The sequence below is a fragment of the Convolutriloba macropyga genome, chromosome 7 (genome assembly GCF_964194025.1).
Source record: "Convolutriloba macropyga chromosome 7, txConMacr16.3, whole genome shotgun sequence".
In the NCBI taxonomy this organism is placed as follows: Eukaryota; Metazoa; Xenacoelomorpha; order Acoela; family Convolutidae; genus Convolutriloba; species Convolutriloba macropyga.
This window is the reverse complement of record NC_134474.1, coordinates 14,142,952-14,166,947: the sequence shown is the minus strand read 5'-3', so window position 1 is coordinate 14,166,947 and position 23,996 is coordinate 14,142,952. Positions and strand designations below refer to the sequence as shown.

The following is a 23,996-nucleotide window of genomic DNA, read 5'->3' as shown; positions in this document are numbered from 1 at the left end:
CAGCTTATCAAACCTTGGAGGAGGTCCCTAGGACCCGGAAAAAGGACAAAAAATTCGAAAATATTTTAAAAAACTTGAAATGGCAAATATTTTAAAAAATGCGGGTATTAAAATCTTGAGAAACACCACTACAATCTTGAGAAAAACCACTACAAAAAATCTTGAGAAAACCACTACAAAAAATTACTAATCACTGAAACAAAAACAAAAACTTCACATATTTCTTCCTTGTTGTATATATGCTCAAGAACCTGATTTCATACTTATTCAAAAAGGAATCATAGATAAACTAATCACAGTTATTCAAAATTGATCATAGAACAGATATAAGCAACAGAATGAAATGCAAAAGCAAAAAGTAATTTGAAAGCAATACCAGGGCCGGAAGAAAATTGCAATAAACACTAACAAGTGGAAATTTTGAAAAGCATTCCATTACATCTAAAAACTCAGTAACCTATTGTCAAACAATAGAGGAGGTTTCTTGACACCTAAGGCCAAAAGAACTCCGACAAAATTTTTCAAAAAGTCTGAGAAAAATATTGATAACCATTTCAAGAAATCTATAAACTATGCGACAGCTTATCAAACCTTGGAGGAGGTCCCTAGGACCCGGAAAAAGGACAAAAAATTCGAAAATATTTTAAAAAACTTGAAATGGCAAATATTTTAAAAAATGCGGGTATTAAAATCTTGAAACATTCCAATACATGTTACAGAAGCTATGCAGTAACCTATAATCAAACCCTAGAGGAGATCATGTGGCCATTGGGGCTAGAGAAAACTAAAAAAAATACAAAAAAATTCAAATAACTTGGCAAGTTATTTGCAAGCAATTTGCAAGTTGCATAAAAAACTGCAAAAATTTGTGATCACAAAAATTGAAAACTAATCCATGGCCCAGTAACTTTCCAGTAACCCTCAAATACATCTAGAGCCTATACAGTAACCTATTATCAAACCCTAGAGGAGGTTCCTTGGCTCTTGAGGCTGGCAAAACCAAAAAAAAAAACGACAAACAATTTGAAGAAACAAATTGTAAACATTTAAAAAACATTTTAAAAAACATTGCTCAAATTAGTGATATTAAAATCTTGAAAAGCAGTCCATTACATCTAGAAACTAAGCAGTAACCTATTGTCAAACAATAGAGGAGGTTACTTGACACCTAAGGCCGAAAGAACTCAAAAACAACAAAAATTTTCAAAAAGCCTGAAAAAATTATTGATAACCATTTCATGAAATCTATAAACTATGCGATAGCTTATCAAACCTTGGAGGAGGTCCCTAGGACCCGGGTGCCGGAAAAATGACAAAAAATTCGAAAATATTTTGAAAAACTTGAAATTGCAAATATTTTAAAAATTGCAGGTATTAAAATCTTCAGAAACATTCCAATACAAATTACAGAAGCTATGCAGTACCCTATAATCAAACCCTAGAGATTATGTGGCCATTGGGGCTAGACAAAACTAAAAAAATTACAAAAAATTCAAAAAACTTTGCAAGTTATTTCCAAGCAAATTGCATAAAAAACTGCTAAAATTTGTGATAACAAAAATTGAAAACTATTACATGGCCCAGTAACTTTCCAGTAACCTTCAATTACACCTATAGCCTATACAGTAACCTATTATCAAACCCTAGAGGAGGTTCCTTGGCTCTTGAGGCTGGCGAAACCAAAAAACCGACAAACAGTTTGAAAAAGAAACAAATTTTAAACATTTTAAAAACATTGCTCAATTTTGAGATATTAAAATCCTGAAAAGCATTGCAGTACATCTAGAAACCATGCAGTAACCTATTGTCAACCACTAGAGGTTTCTTGACACCTAGGACCGAAAGAACTCAAAAACGCACGAACGAAAGACAAAAATTTTCAAAAAGCTTGAAAAAAAAATAAATTGATAACCATTTCATTAAATCTTTAAACTATGCGACAGCTTTTCATCAAACCTTGGAGGAGGTCCATAGGACCCGGGTGCCGGAAAAATGACAAAAAATTCGAAAAGATATTAAAAAACTTGAAATTGCAAATATTTTAAAAATTGCGGGTATTAAAGTCTTGAAAAACATTCCATTACATCTAGACCCTATGCAATATCATATAATCAAACCCTAGAGGAGATTATGTGGCCATTAGAGGAAAGACGTGAATAAGGGGGCGTGCACAGGGGAGGGGGGGGGGTTGTGGGGTCAACAGTGGGGGTGTCTTCAACCTCTAATAAGCGCCCTTCACACCATAGCATAAGTCTCAAAAACAGTTTGAGCTGAAACAGAGCCCAAAACAGTTCTAACCTTGGGAAGACAAGTTTGCCCGGCAGAGACAATTTAGGGGCCATCTGGACGCCACTAGGAATCACGCTTCCCATGTTTAGCTTCTTGGCCAGGAAACCAACCTAGAGAACAACGCAGAAAGTAAATCACACCTAAGAAAAAGCAGTCTTTAGTCAAGTTAAACATAGTCAACTTTGGACATATTATACTGACTATCGATTTTTTTCAAGCACTCAAAGAAACTTATTAGCAATATGGCGCTGGTTAGTTGACTGTTTATTCTGCAGTTAACATTAATCGAAAGAGGTGTACACTTTCAGTCGTTAGATTGAAAACAGTGAGAATCAAATTAAAATTGTCTAATATACGACATCAAAAGCTCGTTAACAGATGTGGCTACGTTTAGTAGTCAACAAATTCAATGCATTTCTATGATTACAGAGGTCTCTGAAAGTTCCATGAGATTCACAGAGGCAACTTGGCATATCTTTATTGCCATCTATTCATTTGTGCTGAAAGTGACAGCGAGTTTTACTAAGAGGCTACTAACGGGGTTATCGGCAGGAGTGGTGGCGACAGCTACCATAACATTAGAGTGGAATAGAAGAGAGGAGCAGAACACCCAGAACACATCGTACACCAACAGGCTTACTAGCAACACCACTGCAACCTTCAGACTAGGCAGCCGGATGTGAGCGATCAGCGACACACACAGACCTGCAATCATATACATAAAAAACAATAGAATAAATTCGTTTTCATAACGGTACATTAACAAAAACATGCAGATAAGTTCTCATCCAACAAAATTGAGAGATTGTCTGTCTGTTTAAGCACCATTTGAGACCATTCCTAATTCCTAATTAGAACCACCATTCCTAATTAGAATACGAGAACTTCGATAAACAGCATTTCCATAATTTCAAAACGCTAAACGTCAGTTCTCCATAACAGTGGATCCAAATAAAATCTTAAATTTCAAACTATCGATTTAACTAAGTTCAAGTTAAACTTCGAACTTTGACCGGAATAAAAAATCATATAAATTTGGGAAAGAATTTTTTTAACATTGCTCCTAATACAGAAAATAGCTGGCAGAATGCTGGAAACGCCAATGATTCTCATAATTCCAATTAGGATTGACAGAACAGAAATGGAAAAAAATGATTCATGTACAAAAACATTTTAAAGTGCGAACTATTTCATTTCACTGTTAGGCACACTCCTGCTTCTTGTTGAGAGGATACGAGGGCTAGTATCAAAACCAATCAGCATTGCAGAGGGTAGCTTACGCTTATAAGAACAAATTTGAAGTAGCGGGTATCTAAAATTGGGCTTTAAGAGTTTCTTATCTCGTTTAATTTTGATTTAGTTTTCTGATACTGATTCTGTTCATTTTAGATTGCTTTCCGGAACAACTGCTGTTTAAAAAAACTTCGAGCAGAATGAGAGAAGAATGAAACTACCCTAGAGAATTCAAAAAGATTTCATGAAAATGCCAAAAAGCGGCAAAAAGAAGTAAAGCAAAACAAAATTTGTTTTCCTTTACTTCATTTTGTAGCTTTTGACATTCTGCATGAAATCTTTTTGAATTCTCTGGTTCGACGATATTAAAAAAACAGCAGGACAAATCCTGAGAAACAATTCAAATAATTTCAATTGAACAAACAAAACCCGAGACCAAGAATGGATCGGAAAAAATCAATTAGAAAATCTGATTAAAAAAATTGAGAAAACAGTTAAAAAAAACAGTAAGTAATTTTGCCGCATGTGAACAAAAAAGACCACACGCGAGAAAGCAGATTTATCTTTAAACACCGTTTTATTACTCTGCTTTAAATTTAAGTGAAAAAATCACGCCTCAAAATTACCCGATTTTTCGCTCAACTTCCTGTTTCAGCGCGACCAAAATCATAGCTTCAATTTGACTTAACAAATCGTGAAATGTGCGAACAGATCTTAAAACAGACAGCGCCCCAATACAAATAAAATTCTTGGTATTGTACAAAAGACAGCATTCCAATACAATTGTAAAAAGGAGAGCTCCTAAAAAATAACCCTTGAGAGGCTGAGGGCGGCTATTAAAAAGGTCATAATCGAAGCGATGCCTGAGCAGAAAAAATGTTCACCAGGTCAATTTTTTATTGTTTATGGTTAAAACGCCACCTGAATAAATAGTACTACCAGTTAAAAACATAACTGACTAACGTCGGACGAAATGCTCTCAAACGACCGGCGAGCGGTTGGATTCGTCAGTAGCTAGCCACGGTTTAGTGAGGCTAGCTTTAGCTTGATTCGACTCTTCAACTTTTAGTTTTCTATCCTAAATAAATCAAATAAACTGATTTTTTGAAAATTTGCAAAATATTGCAAATTTTAAAAAGCTTCCAGATTTCGCAGAGAGGTTGTTCAAAACTACTTTCTGTCTCTGGAGTTATGTCAAGTAACCCATTTCCAAGACTTGAAAAACTTCGTTGGCCAGTAATGATGGTTAATCTCAGAGAAAAGGACAAAAACACTAAAAAAATTTGAAAACAATCGCAAATTTTAACAAAAATTTGCTAAAATTCAGATAAAAACATCTTCGAAACCATTTCATTGTCTCAAGAGACCATTTCATTGTCTCAGTATCCCTATTTCTATCTTTAAATAGTCCAGCTGGCTCAAAAAATCCATAAACTTAGAACACAAAAATTTTCCGAAAATTTTAAAATTAAATTTTATAAAAAAATCGCTGATGTTGGAGTCATTAAAATATTGATAACCATTTCATTACCTCTAAAAGCTATGCAACAGCTAATCACCAAACCTTGGAGGACCCGGGTGACAAAAAATTCGAAAAATTTTCAAACATTTAAAATTGCAAATATTTTTTAAAATTGCGGATATTAAAATCTTGAAAAAAATCCACTACATCTATAAGCTATGCAGTAACCTATAATCCAATCCTAGAGGACATTAAGTGTCTCTTGAGACTGGAGAAACCTAAAAAAAATGACCAAAAATCTCAAAAAAAAATTTAAATTGAAGTTTCATAAAAAACTGCAAAAATTTATGATAAAAGATGAAAACTAATCCATGGCCAAAACACGTTTTCCAATAACTTACTATCAAACCCTACGGGAGATTTTCTGTTATGCTGAAAAACCTGAGTAATGACAATAAATGTGAAAAAAAAAATGCGAGTTTTGTAAAAAAAAGGCTAAAATTCGTGGTGTTGAAATCTTGGAGAACATTCCATTACATTTAGAAACTATACAGTAACCTATTGTCAAAAATTAGAGAAGGTTCCTTGGCTCTTGAGTCGAGAAAAACCTAAAAACCAACAAAATCATCAAAAAAATTGAAAAAAAAAAGAAAATTTTATCGAAAAATTCCTAAAACTTGTGACAATAAAGATTTTACAACTATTTCATTACCAAAAAATTTTTTCAGTGACTTATTATTAAACCTTTAAGGAGCTTTTCTGGCCGCCTGGTTCTGTAAGAACTTGAATAATGAAAACTAAATGTGCTAAAACAGAAAAACTTTGCACATTTTGTCAAAAAAAAAACCAAAAATTCGTGATGTTAAAATGTTGAAACCATTCCACTACCATTAGAAACTATGCAGTAACCTATTATAAATCCCTAGAGGAGGTTCGTTGACACCTAGGACTAAAAGAACTCAAAAAACGGCAAAAATTTTTTTTATAAGCTTGAAAAGAATTTTTAAAATTAGTATAAAATTGCGTGTTTTTAGTGCTCGGTTGCTCGAACGTAGCACCGTTGGGGTGGTGGTGGGGGGGGGGGGGGACAACAGCGTGATGAGGGTTGGGGGGGCAATAGTGGCGGGGATTCAACAGTTGGGGGTGTCTTCAACTTCTCTTCCGCCCTTCACACCATAAGTATAAGTCTCCAAAACAGCTTGAGCTGAAAGGCTCTAAGAGCACTTAATCACCGCTGGGCGGTACCTGTTTATCCCGTTTTTGAGGACTAAACGTCAAAAGCATCAGACGAAAAATCAGTCAAGCGATAAATCGCATAAAAAAGACCGACAGGACTAATATAATTGCTACAAACTTCGTTTGAGAGCAATTAAACACAAACAACCAATGCTCCTCTCATAAAAATTAACATAGCCGGCTGATTGCCGGAATAGCTGCGTGACATATAATAGATAGAAACAGATACAGATCTAAATTGGAAAAAAAATCGACGCCGCTCAAAAAACTAGGTAAAAAACATTCAGCGATAAATTAATAAAGCTTGTTAAAATTCATTCCGCAGAAGCCTCTTATTAGGGACCTTTACTACACAAATGAGTTCCTTTGACCTTAAACAAATTCAAACTAATCTTAAGTTTTAAAGTGCAAAAGTCATTTTATTGAGTGAGGTAAGTCATGTATGATCAAAATCTAATCACGCAAATAACCTAAAAACTTTTGCTAAAGCGAGTGAGAAATGACGTCACGCGCGCAAATGCCGTTATTGAGAGGAAGAAGTCATTCAAAAAATTTAACTTTTTCAGCTTTGTTGTGTGAACAAAGGTAAAACGAAAAAAGAGCGTCAGACGACGAAACAAAAAAAACCAAGAGCACCGCAATATAGCTTCGCTCAGCTTACAGCTTCGCAGCTATAAAAACAACCACAATACAATTTTGTTGAGCTAACAACTAGCAGCTATAAAAAGAAGACCACTAAAAAAATATCTGTTCAAAAATATGGCACTGCCATTATCTCATTTTCAATTTTATGCAGCCCAATGATCAGTACCCTCGCTTACACTGTGTAGCATCGGTATCAATTCCCACCCACCTTTGACATTGTAGCTTTCAAAATTTCAAGTTATTGGCCTCTTTTTAGGCCACATTGACTACGCTGATTAACAAGGCTCCTGAATATTGTAATACTGTTATGTGATTATTATCAAAGACACCCAAAATGTATACATAATGAAAATTAACTTGCCCATAGAGAGTAGATCCATAAGAAGCCAGTGTCCAGTGAGTAGCCAGGCGAGTACAAGGCAGAGGGAGAGGACAAAAGAGAGTGCTTCAGAGGGCAAGTGGCGACCCAACACCCACCCAAAAGACACCCTGGAACAAAATAATTCATGTACTTATCTCATTGTATCACACACATACAGTAGACTAGTTACAGAGACGGAGTTGCTTATTTTTCCCTGAATAATGTTTTACTTTTTGATTCCCCTTCCTGTAGTTGTTCGAACCCTCCAAATTTATTTGGGGGTTCGGAACTTTATGCCGTCCTGTTTTTCTCTTAGCTATTATCAAATTGTTTATTTCTTGTTCGATGATTGAGATATCGGTGCGTGTCACGCAGAGTGAAAATTTTGTTGAATGAGAGACGATGATCGACAGTTTGAAAGACTGAAAGAACGAGAGTAAAAGTGAAATTATACTGACCTGTTGAGGGTGACAAATGGACGGAGAGCGAGATGACAGAAAGGGTGGATGAGAAAGGCAAAGGCCACCGTTGCCACGCCTACAAACAACATTACAATATTACACAGTTGTTAACCGATACTCAACGCGACTCTCTCTTGGGTCAAGTAGAGCGCGTCAAGATTCGTCACTTTATTGACGGTTTTATCCACTTACAATTTTATTCAGCTCACATTTGATTTATCTGCATTGATTCTAAACTAACTTATGTTGATTTGAAAAATGCGTTTGCTTCTTTCATCAGCCAATAATACATAGCTCAAACTTCATCTAATTCGATCAGTAGGAAATTTAATATTTCAATCCCTCTAAAATTCACATGACCGAAACAGATGCTTTAAACTCATTTAAAGCCCACGCTTTTAGTTTTATAAGCCTTTCCTAGTACTTTGGAACTCAATTACAGCACTCACTTGCTATGGCTAGTGCAAACAAGATCTGGAACGAGTGGAAGAAAAAGAACATGAACAGGAGGGAGATCGATGCCCCGACAGGGAGCAAAAGAGCTTGGCCGGAATCGATTACTTGCACGCCGCCCGCTCCACCCACAAGGTAGCTGGTCGGCTGTTGTTGCGCTGGCGACGGCTGCAGATGATGACGGTTACTGATGCTAATTCTGTCGTTGCACTCTGAGAGAGTCTCCAAGCTTAATTTGGAGGACACATTGTTAAGACAGTAGCTATTAGTATGGCTTTCAGAGAATTGATTAGTTCTGTTGCAGCTGGTAGAGCTGCTTGAGTTGTTACACATTTCACCACAGCAGTTTGCTGCTGCTGCGCGCCCTTAAACAGAAATCAAAAGCGATAAATTTTTGAGCAAAAACAGATTAGAACAAAAAGAGAAAAGCCCTCAGAGAATAGACAGAAGTTTAGGACAGACGCCAATTAATTTGCAAACAACTTTGCATGAAGAGATGCAAAATCAGTTTGATAAAATCCATCGTTTCGTTCGATTATTTTTAGAGTATAACTTTCACAGTAAATTTAGACAACGTTTAGTAGTTGAGTAATATTTGATCGTAGTGGTTTCATTGTATATTAAAATCATTTCTGAAAAAGAAGCAAACTTAACCACAGCTGTTGTATAACCATAACCGACGAACGTCGGACAAATTGCTCTCAAATGACTGGCCAGTGAAGGTCCTGGCTTGGTAGTAGCTCGCTTAAGATTAATGAGGAGGTTAGCCTCACTGCGTGGATGCGGGGAGAAAACCGGGGGAGGGGGATTCATAGAGGGGGGGGGGGGTCCAAACTTCCTTAAATTGACCTTCCAATTATGAAATTAAAATTCGAGAATTTTGGTGAAACGTATACTTAGAGGCTAGTAGATCTCTACGGTCTTAAAGAGCACTCACTGAACACATACTTAATGCCGAATCGAATTTTTGACAAAAAGTCAAAAACGTCATATGAAATACCGAACTACCGCAAACTCGCATCAGGGCCCAAAGAACTGCTGTAAACTTCGTTTGAGAGCAATCAATAGACAGCCGAGTGAACCAAAATCCCGAGGAAAGAAAAGGTTAGAAATGGATAAACAGGAATGATCGGAGCTTCGCCATCGAACCCTGATTATTATCCAACAGTTCTTTGCTACTCACTTGTTCACATTGGAAATTTGTTGAGCCCTGAAACTCAGAAAACAGTCAAAATCCTATCCAACAAGCTACGAAAGACCATGTTTCTGTCAATCACATAGCTATTTAAAACGGAATTTTTGCACCTAAAAAGTTTTACCTTAACATTCAGTTAGCTTAAACTGAGTAAGCTTTAAGCAGTGGTATCTTAACATGGCACTCGAGAAAGACAAATTCATACACTTCAAGAATTCAAATTTTCGGCTATTGAGAACACAATTTTGGCATTCTTACTGCTTAGGGCCTATCCACTAAAAAAGGTTTGGCTTTGACTTTTTCTACATGCTAAATTAATTCCATTTTGCTAAAAACCATTACAAACAAGACTTTTAGAGCGTGTTTGAGGTCTCCTTTTAATGCTATATTGCCAAAAAAATGGCTCGCTGCTTAAATATAACCTGTAAAATTTGTATTTTTTAATAGCAGACGTCAATAGTATTTTTAATTACCCTAAAATAACAAAACTTAAAGCAAACAATCAGTTAAAAACTAGCTATACAATCCCCTTGTGGCAGTTTATCCGAACAGATACCTTTTTTATTTTACTTCTAGTGCAAACAGTTGTCGTTTGGCTACGATTTTTTCCGCAAGAAAAAAATTCATAGACAAATAAGAACGGAATCATTGTCTCAACGTGCATTAATGGCACAATATCTGAAAACTTTATATCAATTAAGTTGTTGTTCAGGTAGAAATTGAAGATAGATCACCTCGCAGGCGGGTTTTCCTTTTTCAACTTTTGTTGGCTATCAAAATTACGCATCAAAACGATATAGGTTTCAAAAGCAATTTACTTTTTCACTTAATTTTCTTCAAGATTTCTTCAGATTTCAAGATAGGCAGTTGAGAAAAATTGTTCTCGTTTTAAATTTTTTCTTGCGGATTGCCAAAGAAGGACCGGTTGAACTGAAGTAAAAAGACTAGGACAGAGATTTTTGTAACACTGTATGAAAATGAAGTCAGTATAGTAACTCAAGTCTTCAGGCTGTAACAAAAGTTAAACAAGACGGCTCCTGTGAGACTACGTCTAAACATACGTCTAAAATTTTTTCAGAAATTCTTCTCAGAGGAAAGATCTTGTAACTATCAGTTCTGCTACGCACAAACAAACATTTTTTCAGGCGCAATCTTGATTACAACTTTTTAATATGAAAACTGAAACAATCACAACCCTCACTTTGACATCATTTTAGCAGATATTAAACCACCTGCATTGCTAATTATTTTGCAATAGAAAAGCCTCTCTGAAAGTTGAATTTCAACAATAGCAATCAGTCGCAAAGAAAAATTATCTTAAACAAACAGACAATAATTTGCAAAAAAATGCACCCTAGCAGAAGCAATAAAATAGTCTGGTTTTGTCAGGTCTGTTTTCCTTTACCAACCAAAATAGTCTGTTTTTCTTTACCGACCAGCTGGACTCAAGATACAGTTAAAAACTTTACTTAAAAATCTTTGATTGTAAAATTTTTTCTTTATGGTAAAAACTTTGTTTCAAGATATCTTCAATTTATTTGCGTTATATTCTGACAATTTCTTAATTTGTACTATTTCAATTTAAATCAAACAAAAAACTGAAGAAAACGTACGAAAATACAGTTTGTAACATTTTTTATTGAAATACGTACGGTTCTAGTATATTAATTATCTCGCAAAAAGCGGCTTCAATAATTCTATGATTCACTCAATTTTGAGGCAATTGGCGAAATTTTTTCAGTCAGGAGCAGTTTATACGGTTCCTGTGTTGACAAAGATGACATTTTTCTTCGTTTGACCGTTTTTTTCCTGTTATCCTCTGGAAACATATGTTATCAATTCAGCTAATTAAAATCATTTAAGAAAAATGTTTTCCACCTCCATAAAAATGTAAATGTTCTGTTAGAAGGTTGAGAGAGAGAGAGAAAAACCTAATGTAAATTGCGCATAAGATAATCTTGACATAGCTTGACAAGAAGCTCTACTTGTTCAACGCATACTTGGTTAGAGAAATGAAGCCTTGAGGAACAAGAAAGAACATGAGAACGGGTTATAAGAGACGCCCAAGTTTGAGAGCTTAAGACCCGTTGGTGTAATTGGGTAGCACACTAGGCTTGCAAGTAAGAGATGCTGTTTGAATCCAATACTGGTCTATTTTCACAGTAGTTGCACCTGAATAGACCCCCTAACATTTTCATTAATTAGTTCCAAGTAAAAACATATAAAGGACTCAAACAGAATTTCCATTCAATCGAACTGCTATCCAAAAATATACTATTTCAACAGCGCAAGCATCAAAAACAATTAAAGGTCGGAAGTCAGGGTTGTTGAAAAAACTTTCGTACTTTCTTCAATTGGTTGCATTTCCTGTTTTTAGGTTTCTTTCAAGAAGAGTGTCCTTTTAAGAACAAAATCTATTATATTGTCGAATAAACATTTAAGAAGAGTTAGGAGTTAAAATTTACAGTAAATTTGCGCAGACACTTCCAAGAAAACTATTTTCCACTTCTAAAATTTTCTGCAGACTGGTGTGTTTTTCAATTAAAACGAAAGTATACTGGTGATATCTTAGCGTGATTTCACATTTCCTGGTCGACCTGAGGCCAAGCTTAAATTAAAATTGACCTGAAGCATCACGCAATATTAACTGAATACAGAATTTTAAAACATTCTCTCGCGCTTAAAAAATTATGTTTTCTGTTGTACAAATGAGGTAAAGGAGGTGGGTTTGAGATTTAGCGTAGGTGCGCAGTGAATTTCACTGGTACGAGATATTTCATCTTTAACTGGTTCTTTCATTTCTGTTTGAATACAATTTCTGGCACTTGAAGATAGCATTTCATTAGAAGGTAATTAGAAGGTAGTAAAGTGTTTGTTTAAGATTTCAACGAAAAAGGGAATATAAATGTTTTCCTTTTCGTTTTTAGTCAATTCCCATATTGCATAGTTTTTCGATTTTGTTTAAATCGGAACTCCTAAAATGGGTACTACGAAAAGAAAGAGACTGCAAAAAATTTTAAAAACAGGCATTCTTTTTCAGTTTTTCTCCTTTGAATACTTAATTTTATTGAAATTTTGTTTTGTTTTCAACAAAATTTGTGCAATCTTAAAAAATAGCGATATAAGTTACGCCTCAACCTTACCCGCCATCCCAAATAATTCTTTTTCATTTTTTAAACAGCTCCCATTTTTCAACCTGCTCTAAAATTTGTAGATTTTCATAAAAATCCAAACAAGCCTCTAGGGGCTATAAATGATGTTCCTTATTTTTCCTCAAAACAAAGCCGGCCTCGCATATATTCCCCCATTTTGAAAAACTGTCGGAACAATAAGACTAAAACATGAAACTTATCAATAATGAAAGCGTTCTTATATTTCATATCGTTCTCATATTGCGTCATTTTTGAAATTGTTTGATGTGATTCCAACAGCCTGTTGGTGCCCAAACATTTGTAAATTAGAACATATCTACAATAGCCAGCCCAATGCAGATATAACGCATCGTATGGTCTCAAATACAATGTGGGAACATTCTGTACCACCAAGAGAATCATACTAGCTTTTTCAGTAGCCGTTTTTTAGTCACATCTCTTAGGCTATCTTAAGTTTCTTAAAATCTCATGTAGTGCATGAACACCAACACACGCTTTGTTGACGGAATAATAGGTCACTTTGCACAGAAAACAAATTCTAAATATATTGATAACTATTTCCTGCCTACATAGGTAACGAACAAAGTATGTTCCAATAACAAAACCATGAAACTGATGTCAAAATAAACATACCTGAGGTAGAATTAGTCATATGTCTAGAGGAGGTTGAAATTGATGCATTGTCGAGTCGACAATTGGTCAGACAGCTGTTTTCAAACACCTTTATGCCAGATGCCTCGCAGGAGTCTGATTGGTTATTGTTAGTTCCCACTAGCCTCTCATTTATACCAACCGATGACTTACATAATGTCGCACCATTTTGACCCAAGCTGTTTTCCAAGGCCGAACGTTTAGCCTGAAATATTTTGAACATAATGGACTGATGCGGACAAGTCGCTCTCAAACGGGGGTTGGAGTGGGTGAGGGGCTTAAAATGATCAAAATAGAGTATGCTAGACCTCTACTGAGCTTCAACGTTTTCACCTCAGCAGCTTTTGAATGAGAGCGATTTATATCACGCAGATACCAAGTAAAGCGTGAAAAACTTACTCGAAAAGTCAAACGGGCCAGACGAAAATCAAAAATTTGAATAACATAGTACTCGCTCCACTCATAGTGAACAATGAAGTCGCGCACGCAATTCAGTAGAATTTGCAAGGGCGAATGAATGAAAAAGCAGATTTCGAAAGATTGTGACGTTGAAATAAAAAACATAGCAGGACAAGACCTGATTTACAATTCGAAGAATTTTTACTGACTAAACAAAAAAAACATAGCGCGCAGATTGCCGGAAAATAGGCTTTGACGTGCTTTATGCACACCGGGATTGATACAGAAAAAGAACAGAAACTGACCGAATTTTTTTCTGTTTTTTCTTCCAGAGTCAAAAAGCCTTGACAAACATAGTCGATAAACTGCCGGAAAAAGCTGCCATGGGAATTCACGTACAACGGGATTGAAACAGAAGACGAGATAGAAATTGATATTTTTTTCCTAAGCTTCAGGTGTTGTAGTTCGGTGTGCAGTTTCAGTTAGATTCCAAATTATACTTAATTCAGCTTCTATATTGAAAGCTATTAAGCTTAAAACTAATGTCAGCTAGCAATGGCTCCAATGAACTTTGATAACTTAAGGACTATGACTTAAAGACCTGGCTCTAGGGGCTTATTCCGTTTCTTTTGATGTTGCTCTTTTGACATTGGTGGTATTCACATTAGGTTTCTCAACGAGTGAGAAAATTAAACAACCGTTTAACAACTGAGTGAATTAAGTCAAGAGTCAAACGTGCAAATCTTGACTTACGTAAAACAAAAACGTGATCAGAAGGTAACGCGAGCTAAAAACATAACTGGCAGATTGCCAGAAAATAGCCGCAATAGCTTTGTAGAACTGCAGTCTCAAAAAAATAGTAAAAGAAACACACCAAAATTTTTCAATAAATGCGGAGATGTTAAATTTTGATTCGTAAAATCTGTATAACTTATTGCTGCTTATTTTAGCTGCTCTTAAATAACCTTTAATTAGAGTGATATACCTTCACTTGACCTTAATTCTTTGAATTAAGGTAACGAAGAGTCAATTTCACGAGTGAGGAAGTCAGTTTTGAGAGCAAGGTAAGTCACGCGTGACCAAGAAATCTTTTTCACGCAAATGAACAAAAAAAAATCGCTCCAATAGGAGTGAAAAATGACGTCACGCACACAATTCAGTTGAAATTGCATGAAAGAATGAACAAAAAACAGATTTGAAGTGATTGAACAAGAATGAACAAAAAACTCGCTTCAATAAGAGCGAAAAAAGATGTCAAGCACGCATTAAGTTGAAATTGAATGAACGAATAAACAAGCAGATTTGAAGTAGCCGTGACGTCATATGGCTTTAACAAAAATCCTGACGACAAAATAAATGAGAAGGCCGCGAATAGCCTCAGCTACCGTTTTGCGGCTATTAAACAAGAGGAGAGCGCCTAAATAGTAGCCGCTGAGAGGCTGACAAATGCTGTAAAAAACGATCCTCAAATTGAAAAAGAATGAAAACAAGTCACATTTCCGCATATGAACAAACAAAACCAAAAACAAAAAAGCGAATTTTTGTTCAAAAATTGTTTTCTCACACATTTCTAAAACTAGAGAACAAATTTTACGCCACAGTACCACTGGCTTTTTCGCGCCACTTTTCGTTGCAGCGTAACGATTAATCTTTATTCCAATTTGTAAACAGATCTTCAAAAGACAGCCGTAAGAATCCAGAAACAATTCAAAGTAGGCATCTACTAAAGCCTCAGCCAACTACTCACTAAAGAACAAATCTACTTAATTAGGCAACAAATTTTAAAACAACAGCAAAAATCTGTGAAAAATTTCTTGCACGTTGCAACTCAGAAACAACTATTGGCAAAACAAAAATCAAAAAGCTAGCATAGATAAAAAGGACCAACACGACTACAACCATTGATTCAAACTTCGTTCGAGCGCATTTCAAAAGAAAATTAGCATCCGTATATTTTCGTGGCTATTAATAATATATTATTAAACATACCCGGCAGATTGCCGGAAAAAAGCCACCGTTGATTCCAATAAGCATGATTGGGATTGAAAGATTAGAAGATATAGAAAAAAAAAAAGATTTTTGTACAAAAACATTTTTTAAGTCCGCTTTATTTTGATGGCATTTCGTAGTTGAACATACTTCTGTTTCCTAGAGAGAGGCTACAATGGTTACTATCAATACCAATAAGCGTATGAGATGGTAACTAAGACTTATAGGAACGACGTTCAAATAGCGGGCATCTAAAATTGGGCTTTATGGGTTTATCTCGTTTCTATTTCTGACTTCAATTTTTTATTCTGACTCTGTTCATTGTGAATTGCTTTGCTGAGCAACTGATTATCAAGTTCACTTTTAGCAAAATGAGAGAAGAGAGAAACTAGCCTAGAGAAGTCAAAAAGATTTCACGCAAAATGTTGAAAAAGCGGCAAAATGGTAAAGCGAAAAGTTCGACGAAGTAAAAAAACATAGCAGGACAAATCCTGACGTACAATTCAAAGAATTTTCATAGACTAAACAGAAAACTAGACCTAAAACGGACTAAGAATGGACTGCAAGAACCATTTAGAAAAAAATCCGATCAAAAAAATCGAAAAAACAGTAAAAATCAAAGTCAATTTGCCGCATGTGAACAAAAAAACCACTAGCGAGAAAGCGAACTTTTGTTCAAACACCGATTTCTCAATCTACTTTGAAATTGGTTGAAAAAATTTTATACTGCAAAACCACTCGCTTTTTCTCTCCACTTCCTGTTTCGGCGTGACCAAAATCACTACTCCAATTTGACTTCAAAAATCATGAAAATGTGTGAACAGATCTTAGCCGGAAGATTCCGGAAACGACTCGAAGTGAAAATCCATTTAAACGCCATCCAACTACTCATCAAACAAAACGTGCCCTCACTAATTTATGATTATCTTGAAACAAAGTCATGAAACAAAATAGTAAAAATAATAAAATCAAATCTGTTAAAACATAAAAAATCCTGACTCTGTTCATTGTGAATTGCTTTGCTGAGCAACTGATTATCAAGTTCACTTTTAGCAAAATGAGAGAAGAGAGAAACTAGCCTAGAGAAGTCAAAAAGATTTCACGCAAAATGTTGAAAAAGCGGCAAAATGGTAAAGCGAAAAGTTCGACGAAGTAAAAAAACATAGCAGGACAAATCCTGACGTACAATTCAAAGAATTTTCATAGACTAAACAGAAAACTAGACCTAAAACGGACTAAGAATGGACTGCAAGAACCATTTAGAAAAAAATCCGATCAAAAAAATCGAAAAAACAGTAAAAATCAAAGTCAATTTGCCGCATGTGAACAAAAAAACCACTAGCGAGAAAGCGAACTTTTGTTCAAACACCGATTTCTCAATCTACTTTGAAATTGGTTGAAAAAATTTTATACTGCAAAACCACTCGCTTTTTCTCTCCACTTCCTGTTTCGGCGTGACCAAAATCACTACTCCAATTTGACTTCAAAAATCATGAAAATGTGTGAACAGATCTTAGCCGGAAGATTCCGGAAACGACTCGAAGTGAAAATCCATTTAAACGCCATCCAACTACTCATCAAACAAAACGTGCCCTCACTAATTTATGATTATCTTGAAACAAAGTCATGAAACAAAATAGTAAAAATAATAAAATCAAATCTGTTAAAACATAAAAAATCTGATCAAATTTTGTTATAAATTGAGATCCCAAAAAAACTATCTCTGCCAAAATAACTTCATCAAACCAACCAGTACTTACAAAAACTGCTTATGTAAATTTTGAAAGAATACTTTAGGCTAAATTATGAAAAAAAAGCTCTAAACAACTTTCACTGAAAAACTGGAAAAAGTTACTAATTTTTTTTTAATATTTCAAATAATATATAAATCCAAAGAAAAATTCCCTTCAGCCAATAGGGTATCCAGATGCTCGCAAAACAATAGGCAAGTCATAATAGGCTAAAAACAGAAAAAAAACGAAAAACAGCAAAAAATTAAGAAAAATAGTTCGAATTTTCGCCATTTTTTTGTCATATTTCTCAACAAAAAAAAATTCTTCCCCACAATTGTAACTAAGTGTTATATTAATATTGCTCAAGTGGAAGGAGTTTCTTCAATACCCATTTGAGCCAGTGAAACAAAATAATTGTCAAGAAAACGCAAAAATTATCCCGAAAATCAGCGAAATATATTAAAAACCACCGAATTATCATAAAAGTCATATGAATTTCCAGAAACCTTCAAACCACTACCGAAACCAGCCTAAAATTAAAACAAAATCATAACCAAACCTCTTAACGAAAACAAATAAAAAACTGCTATAAAATGCCGCACGTGAACAAAAAAATTTCGCTCGCTTAGAGAAAATTTTTGCACACATCAATTTCTCGCTCTCTCAAAAACAACGGTATGAACAAAAACCACTCTCTTTTCGCTCCGCTCTTCACTTTTGTTCAGCACCAAAATCACTCCCAATTTTTTCACGCGTTTCATTTCCCGCTTCAAAAATCACTCCAATAAAATTGATTAAAAAAACATAGCAGGACAAGTCCTGACGTACAATTCAAAGAATTTTCATTGACTAAACAGAAAACTAGACCTAGAACGGACTATGAATGGATTGGGAAAATCATTTAGAATTTGACTTCAAAAATCATGAAAATGTGTGAACAGTTCTTAAAAAAAAGACAGCGCCCCAATACAATTCAAATTCTTTGAATTGTAAAAAAAAATAGGAGCGCTATAATAGCCGGCTGAGAAGATGAGGGCGGCTATTAATCATGATTTCATCATCTGACCTAGACGCGCTAACCTTCTGATGACTTTGTTGGTGGCAACTTGTTTCGAAGCAGTCGCAAGCTGGTGAAGTTGGACTTTTGAATTTGTTTTGGTTGAAAGACGACTTGTGTCTATGCAATGACGTCACTATAAGTGATCTACCATTTTCTCCGGTGTTGCGCACGTTTCGCTTTTTGCTATCTTTCGTGTCGGGCAAATTCACCGAGTCCAATTTCATTGATCTGCGAAAAACAAGCAAATAATATCCCATTTTTACACATATCTTTTTTTGGTCAAAACCTGTTTTCACAAGTTCTCTAAATCACAATTGACATTACTGTGACTATCAGTTTCAGATCTATTCGAGATACTGAATCAGAAATGCAACTTTGTCCAGTTTATCTTTATCAAAATCCAGTGTTTAATAGATCAACTATTTTGGGGACTGCTGTAATTGTGCAAAAACTTTCATACGATTGACTACTGCAGGCAACATCGGCCAAAGAATATCCGACTTGATCAGTGTTGGCTATTTCAAATCTGAAATTTTCATTCTTCGACTTTCGATTTGCTGCCCAACTCTAATATCAGTTGTACAGGCTAATACCATTAAGCTGTAAAAATCAATCCCAATCTAAAACGAAAAGGTTTTAAAACACTTGAACCACATTAAAGAAAGCATCAGAAACTGTTTATAATTGTATAGCGATTATTGTATTGTTATCAAATAGTACCTGTAACTGCCGTAAATGATGAGGAGTAAAGACACAGCACACGTAATCCACTTCGAGACATCCAACAACTCCACCGCCATCCACCCAATCATTCCGCCTCCACCTTCACTCATGGTTCACTCAATCGCTAATCGATTACTTCTTTCAGCTTGCCCAGAAGGAAAGGGCACGAAAAATATCAGTAAATTATATCACAAGTATTTCATTTAAAATCCATGATAACCTGAAATTATGAAACGAAGGATCAATAAATTTTTCTTTCTGTGGATATCAAAGATTAGTCAAGAAAACAGCAAATATTGTTTTGAGTAATCAACGATGCCGTTAAAATATACAGAGCATCTAGAGATCTTACAGGTCATAATGAACGAATAAGACACACAGCATCAGACACTGAGTATTTAAGCAAACTATTCAATAGACCATTTCTTGTTTGTTCACGTTACAACAAACTTTGACTTATTTCTAACAATATGATTTACAAGATTTACAGTTGACGGTAAATTTACGATATGAGAATTGAAATCTTTAAGACTATTAACGACGAGCTTTTGCAAGTGTTACAGAAAAGACAACTCGCGTTGTACAATAGTTCATGGTAACGGAACTGGAAGTAGTCTAAGGAACAATAGCTACATTAAAACAGCGTTAAAAGCTACAATTGAATGAGATCGAAATTTTAAAATGGAGTACTGCTTCCTTCTGCCGGTGTATGATGACGGTACATTATAACTTTTGCACCTTTCTAAAGGTATATTTGAATTGTAATTGCTTGAATCATAGTACCGCCTCTTATTAGGCTGCACAAATACTCATTGATGTAAAAACGCACATTAGTTTGTTCATACATGCTTATGAGAACAAAACATTTAACTTAAACACTATTTATAAACTAAATGCACGTATGCCTTCGTTACACACCAACGGACAAAACGAAAATTCATCAACTCTTGATAACGCTACAAGCCTAGAAATATCACGAAATGATGAAAAAAATGAGAGGTTTCTTAAATCTACAAAAATCAAAATGTCGAGTAAATTAGTTTAAAACAACATCTTAAAATTTCTCTTTTTAAATAATTGTGTCGTCTTAATTCGAGAGCTCTTCCATTTTTTGCCTCAAAAAATTTTCCAATCTCAATGTACTTTAAGGTCAACATCCACCCCGAAAATAATCAGGAAATGGTCCACATCGAAAAAAAAAACCTGATGGATACCCGTTAACCTGATGGCTATTGGCAATAACCCATGGTGATACATGATTTGTAATAAAATACAATAATAAAATCTTATAATTTTCCTGAGAATAATTAAATGAAATATAAGCGCTATGTATGATTATCGCTAACGAGATATCACATTTTCCTAATATTCGCATGTTATTGCCTAGTCTTCATTGTAATGTCATAACTGTCTTCCCTTTATATGATGTCCTGTTTCTAGCACAATAAAGCATCTATTGCGCTTGACATCACATCACATTGCTGTATGATTTAGTATGAAATTTTACCCTAGTAAGAAAACCAATAAATCCTCGTAGGCATTCAAGGACAGAAACAAAAATATCTCTGCTGAAAATACACACAAAAAAGCATTACAGACTTAAATTTTATTATTTTGAGATCAACATGTATATAACTGACAAACTAAAAATTATCGACAAAAATTCAGTCATAAGATCCTGCAACATCCGCAACTTCAATCCATCACAATTCGGACAATTAATACCATCACAAATTCAATCACATGATTCTGCTACTGCTTCGTTGTCATTGCAGAGGAATTGATTCAACCCAGGGACCAGCAACGCTTGTGAGTTTTTACTAAACAGAAGTCAAATCAATCTGTTTCCATGACTTCCTCCTTCACTAGATCGAGTTCTATCTTCATAACTTCACGTGTCTTCACAGCCGTCGTTCCAGGAGCATACGAATAGTCGCCCGTTCTAAACAGTTTCCAAATTTGTACAAAAGAAATCTAATATACTGATGCTCAAATTAAGTGGCGAAATTCAGTGGAAATAGATCCAAATGTACAAAAAAGAAAATTCCATTCTTTATTTTAAAAAAATAGCAACTAATTTTTTTTGTATTGATATGATCAACTAAGGCACATGCAATAATCAATATTATGCGATGATCCAAAATAGCCTATTCAATTTCAAATTTTCAAAAATAATCAGCGGCGCTTTAAAAAGGCAATAAGCCTTCAGCGGCCACTCGGTTTGATGCTCTTCAACATCTACTGATGAAATTTGTACTTGAGTACTAACCGAAAACGAATCTATTATTACAATAGTGCGTCTTACTTAAATAATTAATTCCCAAATTGTTCGTTCTAGCGTTCATTTAAATAGATAGTTTTTTTTAATTCTTTCATATTTTTCTTTAACTTTTCACCTTTTACAGAGCAGTAAGAGATAGCGGTTCTTCGCTATTATTATTTAGTATCTTAAATATTCACTCTTTACAATTTGTATTTCAAAAAGCTGCAAGAATTCTGCAATCTATTGACTCAATTCAAAATAGAAGTTTATAGACCTGACTCCCTTGACGTTCTCTGAGGCAAATGTTCTCAGGTACTCGGTGGAGCCCTTTTTAATCACACATAAATCTACATTGGATCCACTGCCCAGGTCGTTGAAGATACCAGCACTGATGGCCTCTTTGGCCAACTGCTTTGCACTCTCCTCCTTCAAAACAAACAGCTTTTACAAGTTGCTGCACTTATATACGCTGGCTATCAAAGAAGACAGACAGTTAAGCAAACCAAAATTTCCAACAATAGACCCAGTAAGCAGAAACTATTGGACACTGCTCTGCTGCGATAATCGATTTCTTACGATTTTTCGACTCCATCAGACTGCTTATGAGGTGCATAACCATGAACAGCGACGTTTTGAATTCAAATCGGTTAAATGTAATCCGATTAAAAATGAGAAAACTTGTTAGACGAGTTTTGGCAAACAAGCGGTTTGTATCAAATGTGAAAGCAAAAAAATGCAGGAAAGAAAAATAATGTATTTGTATTCTTTCTCCAGTTAAAACAAAAGGCTTTAAAAATGATACTTCACGGTCTAAGTATGCAAATATTTTGATGCCCTTAACTGGGAACTCGACAAATCTACAAGGTGATGTTTACCCTCTCATTATTCCAGTAATCATCCCCTCTTAATATCACATTACCTAATAGCAACTCAATATTTCTAAAATGAACGTGGTCAGAGTACTCAAACAAAACTAAAAAAAAGTAGGCAATTTACAAGCAATTCACATAACGAGCCGTTAATACAAACATCTTTTTAACGTTAGCATGAATTGAAAAGGTAACAAAAAGGGTAGAACATAAACCGACCCACATCTGAAGATTTGCTCTCGGGTGTTATTCAAAAATTTGTACAGTTTCAAATCCCGACTCCATGGGTACCACCCGCAACTTCTAGGATAACCGTCAGATATCTTAACTACTAAGCCATATCGTCTTTGCAAATTCAACGCCAAAAATTGCGTTTATATTAACAACAAACTTTTTTCGGAATGGAAACAATTGAGAGCACTCAAAATTCAGAAGTCAAGCGTACAAAATTAACTTGAGAGAAGAATGCTGTAGAACAAAAGAGCAAAAAACGGTCAAGCAAAAGTTTTGCATAAAAAAGACACATACACGGTTATAAATATTGCCTTAATCTTCGGTCGAGAGCAATTAAAAATCAGAAAATTGTAAAAAAAAATGGAAAAAGCTGCGGAGATCATCCGAACCAAAAGCTGCTCAAGGGAACTTTCAAAAACGGAAAATTAACAAAAACGGTATAACACTGGGACAAAAAATTAAAATAAGTGTTGTTAAAGTCAACCAAGCCAGCAGTTACACAATTCATTTTCAGGCAAAAAACAACCTTTAAAAAAACCAAAACAAAGCCGGCAAATTGCCGGAAAATAGCCTCCGTTGATGCGCCTCGTAGATCGGGATTGAAACAGAAAAGGAAAGATTGAAATTGATAAAATTTGTTCCTAAGTTTCAAAAATTCTTCTAATTCAATGTGCAGTTTCAGTTAGATTCTAAACCTATACTTACTTCAGCTTCTAAATTGAATGGTATTAAGCTTAACACTAATATCAGTTAGCAATCGCTCTAATGAACTTTGATAACCTAATGCACTATGACTCAATGACCGGGCTTTATCAGTTTATCCCGTTTCTTTTGATTTTGCTCTATCGACAATGATCGTATTCACTACAATGCGTAATTCAATGCGTGAATGAATTTAAAATCCATTCAGTTGAAACAGTGAGTGAGGTAAGTCAGAAGTGTAACGTGAAAATCGTGACTTATGCAGAGCGAAAAACGTGACCAAAAGGTTAAGCGAGTTTAAAAAAAGAGAGTGCCTAAATAATAGCCGTTTGAGAGGCAGACGGCGGCTATTCATTAAACGGAAAAGCGGGTCAGAAAAAAAGGGGTTTCAAATTCAACAAAAGAAATAACCGCAACAGGAACGCGAGCACAATTCTGAAAAATAGTGCCAAAGTCTTCAAACGTTGAATAGCGTCATTTTGGAACGTAACTTAAATTTATTTAAGCATCATTATTGAACATTTACTATCTGGAATAACTATCTATGAGAGAGCAATTTATAACAGTAGAAAAATGAGCGAAAAATTTACGAAGGTTCCACGGGTAAGCAACGAAGGTTCCAAGAGTAAGAAAAAGCAATTTGAATTAAATACTACCAGCAAAAATAGGAGCTTCAGCTATTTCTCAGCTTAGTGGAGATCAATTATGGGAACTTTAACTTAATCCCTTCAGCGTTTACCACTTTATTGTGATTCAAAGACAAAATGTATGGAAACCTCTTGCAACTACAATCTAACTCTTCAATTATAAAAAAGGGAGAGAATAAGAATACATTTCATTAACATTACTATTAACATAACATAACCGTCTTACTTCGGGCAAATTG

The 23,996-nt window shown here is 35.0% G+C and overlaps 2 protein-coding genes across 2 annotated transcripts in view; both read right to left on the bottom strand.

The window, feature by feature from the left end:
• The window catches only part of LOC142342623 (uncharacterized), a 63,424-nt gene that overhangs the window by 32,333 nt on the left and 7,095 nt on the right, over positions 1-23,996 (bottom strand). The window contains exons 2-9 of the mRNA XM_075394043.1: positions 19,040-19,264; positions 18,340-18,547; positions 13,121-13,343; positions 8,137-8,505; positions 7,685-7,763; positions 7,227-7,354; positions 2,828-2,994; positions 2,299-2,399 (exon numbers count right to left, since the gene is read on the bottom strand). Of these exons, the coding sequence (XP_075250158.1) occupies positions 2,299-2,399; positions 2,828-2,994; positions 7,227-7,354; positions 7,685-7,763; positions 8,137-8,505; positions 13,121-13,343; positions 18,340-18,547; positions 19,040-19,152 (1,388 nt within the window). The 5' untranslated portion in view covers positions 19,153-19,264. The remainder of the gene's footprint in view (positions 1-2,298; positions 2,400-2,827; positions 2,995-7,226; positions 7,355-7,684; positions 7,764-8,136; positions 8,506-13,120; positions 13,344-18,339; positions 18,548-19,039; positions 19,265-23,996) is intronic.
• LOC142342624 (proteasome subunit beta type-7-like) overlaps positions 20,634-23,996 on the bottom strand; it is a 67,313-nt gene continuing 63,950 nt past the window's right edge. The window contains exons 6-7 of the mRNA XM_075394044.1: positions 21,580-21,731; positions 20,634-20,984 (exon numbers count right to left, since the gene is read on the bottom strand). Coding sequence (XP_075250159.1) covers positions 20,879-20,984; positions 21,580-21,731 — 258 coding nt within the window. The 3' untranslated portion in view covers positions 20,634-20,878. The remainder of the gene's footprint in view (positions 20,985-21,579; positions 21,732-23,996) is intronic.